Below are 10,409 nucleotides of genomic sequence, written 5' to 3'. Positions count from 1 at the left end.
AGTATAAAATTCCGGTTGGGATTCTCTCATATTTATATTTTGAGATCACACACTTTCTCTTAGTGGTTCTTGCGAAGATGGTAGGTTGTTCACTTCCAGTCGTATTCATCTTTAGATCTACAATCTTGAGATTTGCAAAAGATTCTGCAAGCTCTTGTAGATCCTCTAGACCAATTTTTTTAAAGTTGTCATCAGATTAATTTCTTTTCTGAGACTGTTTTGATTAGATTGATAATCTTTTCTTCTTCAGTTAAAGGTTTTGAAATCACTTTGGCCTTCCCTCTTTGATGTAATAAGAGTTCAGTACCAAAGGTTGGTGGTAACCTTCCTTCTGAAGTCTTCTTTCTAGAACTTGGTTGTTGTTCTAGGTTTTGAATTCTTGTTCGAATATCCTTTAATATTCCAAGAATTTATTCATGGGTTTCAATGATTTTCTCCACATTCTGTGGTACATAATACAACATATTTCCATAGTTTTGTACCGTTTTTTGAATTTCTCTAAGATCTCCGGAGAGTTTAGAGGAATCCTGGTAATATTTTTAAGAACCTGTTATTTTGAATCATAATTTTACCTAAGGATTATGATATGTTTCTTCTTGATATCTAACCTTGATTAAATCTTCCTGTTTCAAATATTACAGTGTTCTGGAATAAATCCTGTAAATAATTAATCTCGAACCTAGGTTCGGATTCATGTTAATTGAGAAAATTCTCCTTCTCAAACATTTAATTACCTAATAATAATAAATTTATATGTTTGAAATAATTTTACTTAGGCTTTGATATCATTTGCGGTCACATAAAATCAATCATTATAAATTACACTTATAAGGGTATTTTTGTCAGTTTCATCTTTGTAGGGAGTTTGGATAAAAGTTTTTTTGGTGTAAAGAGAGAGTAAATTTTAGTTGGGATTTAGGATTTATCTGCAATTTATCCAATTATGATTATTAATATAAATAAATAAATAATCATAAGTAACGAGTTTTTCCCTGTCGGCCGCGGGCACAATGGCGGCGGCGATGAAGAAATCCGCCGTCTTATATCACTACCCTTGCCCCGACGGTGCCTTCGCCGCCTTGGCAGCTCATCTTTACTTCACGCACTGTCCAACTGTGACCAATCCTCCACCTTTATTCGTTCCAAACACCGTTTACTCTCCTCTCAGGTCTAACTTCTTCGCACATTCCGGCGCACAACTCCGTTATTATGTATGCATTGAGATGAATTAATTGTGTTTATTTTGTTGCAGATTAGAGGATTTACCCCTACATGAAATTGACGCTGTGTACCTCCTGGATTTTGTGGGTCCTCCGGGTTTCTTTCAGAAACTATCTTCAAATGTTGAAAGGCAAATTTCAAATTCTTTTTGTTTCTATTATTCCTCTTGATGCTGGTAGAGTAATGGTGTTTGCTAAATAGTATGTTTATCATATAGCTCAAGATCAGTTCCTTTGGTGGTTTATTTTTCCCTTCTCGATTAGTTTAGATAGGTTCTGTTCTTGGTTGAGTTGAAACTTTTTAGAACAATTTCCATGACTTGTAAGTGTTGCACTTGTTGAGTGATGGATTATTGGGGAAACTATATCGTCGCTGATAGTATACTGATTTTAATATACGGTGTTTTGATTGCTGTCCAACTATAGTTTTGGGTTTAGTGACAGTTAACAAGCGTTTGGTCCTATATTTTCTGACACTTTTTTGTGGTGCCAATCTGAAACTTTAAAATTAAATAATCTCTTTCTAAAAAGGAAGATGATCTGAATAATGCTATGAAATTCAGAGATATTGCATTTCTTTGACTGTTTGATTATCCCTTTGTTAATTTGCTATATAGGGTTGTGGTATTAGATCATCACAAGACAACACTTGAGATCTTGGGTTCGGCAGCACCAATTAGTGCAAACGAGATTAAAGTGTTAGATATGGAGAGGAGTGGAGCTACTATAGCTTATGATTATTTCATGGAGAAACTCTTGTGTGGGGACGTCCCCTTTAATAAAGATTGTGCCTTGGCTGAATTTCAGCGAATGAGGAGAATATTTGAATACATCGAAGATGGAGATTTATGGAGGTGGCGCCTTCCCCATAGTAAAGCATTTAGCAGTGGTTTGAAGGATTTGAACCTTGAGTTTGATTTCAGTTTAAACCCCAAATTGTTCCAACAGGTGTCCTTTGTTTTGCAGCATTCTTTTCATGATCATTAATACATGCATCATGCAGCATATATTTATATTGCGTAGGCACATGTTTTTGTGCAAAAAGGTTGATTAAATGAATGTCGGAATCTCAATAATAATTGTGAAAAAGAGGATTAAAAAACATATTGTTGAACTGTGTTTTGGTTTATAAAATCTCCCTCGAACTAAGATTTGCTGGCATAGTGCGTTGTACAAAAATGTATAATTTGGAAACGTGAAGATATCTTGGTGATGATAGCATTAGTTGGATGAACTTAAAACATAAAAAATAGCTGTACGGATTTGGTTTTGCCATCTACTTGTTCATTTTTATGCAGAGACTCTTCTTCTTTCTGAAGTGGAGGGGGTGATAGTCGTGTGCAAATTTGTTCTGTTCTGTTCTGTAAATTTTAATGGAGTGTGTCCCTTCCATCTGTGGCACGACCAAAAGAAGATAAATAATCACTTTTTATAATCTTCCCGTGAGAATTATAGAGCAATAGCATGCAAGAAAACCACTATCAAATCAATTTTTTTTTTTTGTGAAAAATGAATGTGTTTTTGAGTTTATTTGCTTGCCCTTGGTCTGTTTTAGATTAGCGGCTGGTCACTCTTATTTACATTTTTTTCTTGTTTCAAGTTATAGTTATTTAATGTTTTCCATAGTAGGTATCCGTCGCAGTTACAACCACCTTTACTTCTATGCATCCAGACATGCATGTTTCATTCCGCATAATTGTAATAGTGTCAATTAATTAGCTACGGTTTCCATCTATATGTACTGCTGTCATTGTATTTTTGCTTTTAATGTTAATGCTGTCATCACATTATTCGTACTCAATATCGCATGTTTTCCTCTACGATCTTAGAGAATTATGCTTCATTTTTCCATTCTGTCAGTTGCTCTCATTAGACCTCGACTCTGTTATACGTCGAGGTACGTCAAGTTTGGCAAAAAAGCAGAGGCTTATTAATGAGGTTCTAAAGCAGTCAGAGGAAATTGCACTTGGTGGTGGAGCTTTCGGGCATTGCCTGGTAATTTTTTGTTGTTTTTTATTTTTATCACTTGAACATAGTGGCTTTCAGTAGCTGATGTAATTTCCATTCTTTGTCAATCTTATGTTAATTCATCTGCTAAGACATTTTATCATTGGCTTATTATTCTGTCAGCTTTATTGCATGCTGATCAAGTGAATTCAGGCCTTCAATTGGCCTTAGCTCCAGAAAAGTCATTAATACTTTGTGCTTGTGTCCATATAGGGATGACAATGGGCCGGGTGATATTAATGGGACGAGTCAGACTCCGTTAAGTGGGTCCGGGGCGGGTTCTGGAATTTATTAAACCTCCCCCCGGACCCGGCTCGCCATTATATAAATATCTATATATGTATTCCTTCCATACTATACATGTATATATGTTATTAATAATCTATATCATAGTTGTCAAGGGCGCAAGGCGCACCGTGGCGCATAAGGGCTCTGGAGCCTGAGGCGCGCGCCTTACCGAAGCAATGCGCACATTTTTTATTTTTTAAAAGAAAATATTTATCTTAGAATAAATATATTAAAATATGAAATTGTTAAGTCACAATGTCACACAAAAGAAAAAATAATTAATAAGTTCACAGTAATAAGTAACATGATTAAAATTTTTCAATCATCAAAATCAAGTTCATCATCTTCCATTGAATCATAAAAAATGGTACGTTCTGCACGTTGCTGCGGCGCTTTCTCTTCTCCACGTTGCTGCTACGCTTCACTCTTCACTGCAGCCTTCTGCCATTCTCATATTCGTTCTGCTCCTGCTGCTCCCTTTTGTTGTTTACGTTGTGGACTTGGGCTGTTTGGGTTTGGGGTTGAGGTTGGGCTTTTTGTCTTTAAAATTACTAATTAACAAACAAACAGAAAATGCAACTTCTCTGTTTTTTAATTTTTTTTAAAAAAGCTATCTCAGGCACACCTAAGGTGCGCTCGAATGCCCTTCCAAGGCAAGCCGAGGCGCGCTTAGTGAATCGTTGCGCCTGGGCAACTTTCACGCCTGTTGGCGCCCGCCTTTGACAACTATGATCTATATATATTTTTTATTATATTGAATAACAAATAGCTTAATCCCTAATCTTGGTTCATATGTTTAATTTGAAATATATAATTATGATTTTTTTTTGTTATGAGTTGAGTATAAATCAATAGTTGTTAACTTGTGATAATATTTTTTTGATATAAAGTTGGAAAATAACTTTGATGGTTAATTGATTTTATATGTTTTTTATTGCATTGTGATTAAAATTAAAAAATTATGTAATTTTTTGCGTGTCCAACCCGGATTGGATGTGCTGGGTTTCAGGGCGGGGGCCCACAGACCTACTCGGTTGCTATCCCCATGCCCGGAATCTAGGGTTGGAGCACTGTGAAAATGGAATCATAGTTTGGAACAGGGAGCACTTTTGTTGGCAAGCAAATAGAAAAAAGGAAAAGCATATGTTTGTTTATATTTCTGGGAAACTTACTTTCAGACCTTACTTTAAATTTCCTCAATGTATTATTTTAACTTTGGTTTTATTACTCCAAAAAATAATTCTGTTATGTATTGTAGATATTTTTTTCAAACTTCAAAATAACTACATCGCCGCCAAATATATGCGACATTCCAAATACTTGACCTCCATGATAGAAAATATTCCGTCCGAGAACATAACGAAACATACGCCACATGCCCCAATTAAATATCTAATTACCTTTTAGGAAATTATTTTGGAAATACCCTAAGCATTTCCAAACATTATCAAAGAATATGCTAGAAATAGGATTTTTTAAGAATGGAAAGGTAATAATGCATGAATTGTTTTAGTCTTGTACTGCATTGAACGATGTACCTTATCATCCTTGAGGAATCTTATGTTATATATGTTCGTGTATGTGTGCGTGCATGCAGTATATATAAATGGTCTATATATAAGCGTAAATGGTGGTTCTCATTTTTCTGCCTCTAGGCTGTCAATGCAGATTCTGTATACGAATTACGAAGTGAGCTCGGAAATCAATTAGCTAATAAAAGCCGCGAAATGAACTTGAGGTTTGCAGTTTTCCAATCTTCAACTCTTCAATGACACTCTGGTTTTGGTTTTGTAGGTCTTTTTTTCTTTTGCATTTAACTTTTCTCTCCCACTATGTAATAAATATCATGCAAATTATTAGTTATACTAAAGTGTTTGAATCCAAAGGACCAAATAATGTATGCATCTGATTTCAGAAGTTCTACTGTATACTTGCCAGCATTTGAATTTGAGTGGTCTATAATTTGATGCCTCATACCTGAAATGGTCAAATGTAACACAAATTACCTAAGAAATTAGCAATCGGAAGTTGCTACTACAATGTTTCATTGTGAAGAATAAAAGTGTAACAACCACTACACATGATATTCTTGCCTTGGATAGTTTCCGGGAAGTTTGATGAATTATGAATATCTGTTCTCAAGTGCAATAAGTTTTCAAATCTAGAAATTAGATAATGTGCGGCACATTGCAAGTGTAGCTTCTGATGCCAGCCGCTATCGTGGAACAACAATTCAAAATCCATTTTTTAATTGCTATATAGTCGCTTAAGTCAGTAGGGCAATTATTTATCATCAACGGTTGCTTTTAACTCCATGCCATTGAATCAAACTCATGAACTTTAATCTGATGTTAATTGTATGTTCAAATGGGCGCCGTTGTACCATGCATAAATCATAACTACTAGGAACAAGATAACATAGATTATATAAACTGCGTTTATTTGCCGTGCCACCAAGACCGCCAGGCAGAACTACAATGCAATTATTACTCCTCAATAGGCAATTCATATATGGAACCATCATATGTTGGCCAGAAGGGTTCAGAATTGCTGACTTGCTTTTGTTTATGGCCCAATTGCAAAACGGTGTTAAAGTTCATGAATATCATGATTATCTTCAGGGGAATTGGAGCTGTTGTATACCGAGTACCCGAGCTCCTGAATGACCAACTTTTGAAGATCAGCCTAAGGAGTGTCGATGATGAGGATACCACCCCCATATCACAGGTTCTTTCCACTTTCCGCACCTTCATAATTTTTCCTTGGAGTAAAATGTTACGTTGCAATAGTACTTCACCATAAAAAACGATCAATTTCTTTGCAGGAATATGGAGGTGGAGGCCATCAAAATGCCAGTTCATTCGTGTTGAGCAGGGTGGAATACCAACAATGGAAGGTTTCTGTTAACGTATGAATTTAAGGTTGTATTTGGATTGATTAATTCGAAGGTGGGGATTTCAAAATAAATAATAACAAGTCAATCGGTTTGTTTGAGCAAATCGATAATGAATTTCAAATGTCAAATAATTATTTTTTTAATAGTTGTGGTGGATTTCAAATCTATCTCAATATGAAGTCATTTCAAATCTTCCGCTAAATACTTCTTCATATACAAATCCTTCGATCCAAGCAATATAGACTCTCCTATTGTCTGATATTGACCATAGAATCTTGATGAATCCGTCAGTCTGTCACCCAAAGGTGGGACGTGTCCATAATATATAGAGGAATGTGTTATTACGTTCTTTTTTGACTCAAAAAACACATGCAAACTAAGTTCGTGACATTACTGCTGCTTCCCTGCAAATTCATCTGTAGTCAACATAGCTTGGAGTAATTCTATCTTTGATGTGTAATACATGGCTTGCTAGTGTTCATGCGTTTCTTTAAGGAGAAGGCCTATGAGAAATGGGTGTTAAAGTATGTTTTCGTTTATATGAAATTTGAAACTAAGTACATATTGAGCGTTACCTTAAGTACTTGTTGAGCATTACCTTTGGGATATATAGAATATTAGTATTGTACTTGACATATATATACACACATAAGTGTGTGTATATGTATATATACGTGTGTGAGCACGAGCACCCCACCAAATATGAACACAATCTCTTAAAAAGTAACAACTAAATTGAAATGAGTACATTCCTTTTAATCTTCAAGTAAAACCCAATAGAGAACTTTATAAAGTAGTGAGGTAATTTTTTTGAAAGATCCCTAATCTGTAGAGCCCTTACAAAGCCTGGCATGTACAGAAGTATACAAGAAGTTCAAGTTCTAAGTACAAGTAGAGAAAATCAGTGCATGCAAAATGACTAAAGCAATGTTTTCGATTAACCAAATCACTTCTTTTGTTTTAGTTTGCGGAAGCAATTCGAGACCCCTCTTCGCCACACCACACATCATCTGTAATAAACTGCATCCATGATTCATCTTTGTCTTCTTCTTCTTCTTCCCCCATGCACATGGTGGAAGATGATGCCAATGGGAACTCGGGTGACATTGTTTCGATCTCGGTTGTGACGATGACTCCTTGCGAGTAGTCGAGCAATGGGATATTACTAGGCGGCCCTTGCTGGTCGTCTACGTCAGAACACAACCCGTTTTTCTTGAAAACGCGGCATAAAGCATACGAGTCCTGTGATAAGAAAAAGTTTATAATTATAATTTTAATTTAGTGCATTTAGGACGATCGAGAGAAGTAAAGTATTTTAGAAATTTTTGTGTACGTTATTGTTTAAAAGTTCATATTAATTTCACTGTCTAAAACATGTTAAATATTTGTTCCTTCTTGTATTCCTCTCGTTTTAATTCTCCGATGACCTTAGGGGAGGTAAAGTTTGATAACAATCTTTGATCTTTTATCAGTCAATAATTGGGGCTGTTGGATTTATTTTGATTCACGATTAAAGTGGAAAAAAGAAGCATCAGATTCAGAAATAAGTGAAAAGGTAATCTTATGGTTTCTCTAGAACTGTTTAAAGCACGAGGCGATCTGTATATTTTTCTACCGTTTCACCATAGGATAGAGGAGATAAGAATAATTTGGAAAGCATAAAAGAGAACAAAAACAAGAAAATTCGAGGGGGGCGTCCAGCACACCTTAAGGCAAAAAAATTGGCACAAAGTCTAGCAGGACGCGCCCCAGCGGCCAAATGGCGCGCCCAACACCCTGGAGAAAGAGGGCAGGCGTCCCAGTGGCAAAAAACTCCCACCTCAGGTTAAAAACGCGAGGGCTCAGATTTTTAGACCATTTATCCCTTTCCAAACACAAGTGGACGAGAGGAAAGCTAAGGTTCTTCATTTCTTCCTAGGATAAACCACAAACATCCATCTACACCTTGAATTTAAGGTATGATCGAGTTCCACAAAGATAAGCAAACCATGGAATATGTATTTTCGAATTATAGCTTGAAGATGGTGATATTGATTGAGTTTATTATGTCTTTGACAACATAGGATCAAGAAAAATCGCTTCAACCTCTGTTCTTAAGATTTGGTTGTCAGTTGGACTTGTTCATTTATGCAATACATGAGAATATTATGATTTTCATAATGATTTTTAAATGAGATTCTTGTTGTATAAGGATATATGTAACTGTAGAAAGCATTTCTTTAATGATTCATTGTACAAGTATTGTTGACATTGTTATGTATCGACAGAACTGCATTGTGTAAGCATTTCTATTTTATGGAAATTGAAAAGTATGATATATGCAAGTTATATGGTAAAATGAACAAAATTGACTACGGTGACAGTTGAGTCACAAGGACTCTGAATAGGCGATTAATACTTGAAATACAGAAACCCCATGATGATACCCTGGAATGTCTCGGGCCATGGAGCCGGGACATGTAGCCGGGTCATGGATAGTGCTCGGATCAGGGAGGGTGATTATTCATGAGATAGTAAAGCTGGTATATTGGAATAGGTCGCCAAGGAAGCCCGGTCCCTGGAAGGCCCGGGATGATGCAGGGACACTCCAACAAATTCAGAAAGGTGCCGGGCCATTAGAGCAACCGGAAAGATAAAAAAAACCCAGATCCGGCCGGGTTCCGACCCCATAATATACCAAATTATCCCCCCCCCCCCAATCAACACTGAGGACAGGAAGGATTGACCATCTATAGCATCCCAAGCTTGGGTGAAAGGGGGAAGGAATTTGTAGTCTCAGGGGAGCTCAGGTTGCTCGGGAAGGGAAGATAAAAAACCCAGATCGCAGGCTGGAGGGGTCGGGAATCGCAGGAAGAAAAATTTGTTTTTCCACCCCTTCAAAGACGAAGGGATGTCTGTTAAGAATCGGTATTTCATGCGAGCCATAAAAGAAAAAACCCTGTCGTTAAAACGGCAAGAGTAGAAAAAATGGAAGATTGGAGAATTAATGAATAAGTTTTTCATACGGAATAGAATGAAGGTGGCTGCCATAATTTGGAAGGCATTAGGATGAAGGTGATTGATCGGGCGCCCAAAGAACCGGGAAATTCCTTCGAAAAAGTGATGAATTGGGAAACGAAGCCCACTCTTGAGCTGTTCTATGGAAGCCCGGAGGAGGTGTGTCCGGGTGGTCGTTAGGCTTGGGAATCAATATTTTGTAAGTGGAAGGGATTGCTCCCAGGGACCTAATTTCATCGGAAGCCCCAGGGCGAAGGTTGGAAGTCACAGTGGAAAACCATAAAGGCCCTGTAACCTTTTCTTTCCCTTTGCCCTGGGTAGTAGTAGGTCGGGAGGAAGAGATTTTGGGTGGTTGTTGGAAAGCAAGTCGGGAAGAAGGGATAGAGATAGCTATGGGGATGTGAACGGAGGTTTCAGAAGGGGTCGGGGAATTATTTTCCGACTGACCCCTAATGTTCTTACCAGAAGTGGAAGATGTAGAGTCGGACATGATGAGAGGATAAAAAAGAGTGAAGAAACACTTACGAAGTAGGGACGGTGGTGGAGGGCTGCTAACAGAGATCGCCGGAATTGGGATTTGCACGTCAGAAAGCTTGAGAGAAAAATTTGGCAGGGCTTCGCCGACAGTTTGAATTTGCAAGTAATTTTTAGAAAACCAGTGATCTACTATATATAAGAGAGGGATTTAATCTGCGCCGTTGATCTAGAATGAATCGGACGGATAAGATTGGCATGGGAAATTGCGCGAGATATTTGAAAAGACATGCGCGACATTTGAGGCGTCGCAATGATTTCTTTCGGAAATCGAAGAGTTTTTCTGACAAGATATAAATCCTAGAGCTCATGTCAGCACTAATAATGTGACATCATCCTTATCACATCGAGAAGACAAAACGACACGGTATTTTCCTCACCAGACACACAAGATTAATCGGGACAGCGAGTATGACTCTAGCCCGACTATTTAAGGAGGGAGTGATGATACCCTGGAATGTCTCGGG

At 37.3% G+C, this 10,409-nt stretch overlaps 1 protein-coding gene across 1 annotated transcript; it reads left to right on the top strand.

The window, feature by feature from the left end:
• The first annotated feature begins 962 nt into the window (after positions 1–962).
• LOC140968255 (uncharacterized) lies at positions 963–6,594 on the top strand. The gene is made up of 7 exons (XM_073429162.1): positions 963–1,168; positions 1,253–1,351; positions 1,838–2,168; positions 3,081–3,215; positions 5,171–5,253; positions 6,137–6,242; positions 6,340–6,594. The coding sequence occupies exons 1-7, from the start codon at positions 1,011–1,013 to the stop codon at positions 6,427–6,429; spliced, it is 1,002 nt and encodes a 333-aa protein (XP_073285263.1). The 5' UTR covers positions 963–1,010; the 3' UTR covers positions 6,430–6,594.
• The last annotated feature ends 3,815 nt before the right edge of the window (positions 6,595–10,409 follow it).

This window comes from Primulina huaijiensis, unplaced genomic scaffold, assembly GCF_012295235.1.
Source record: "Primulina huaijiensis isolate GDHJ02 unplaced genomic scaffold, ASM1229523v2 scaffold34381, whole genome shotgun sequence".
Classification (NCBI taxonomy): domain Eukaryota; kingdom Viridiplantae; phylum Streptophyta; class Magnoliopsida; order Lamiales; family Gesneriaceae; genus Primulina; species Primulina huaijiensis.
The sequence above is the reverse complement of the archived record's forward strand: the minus strand, read 5'-3'. Positions and strand labels throughout refer to the sequence as shown.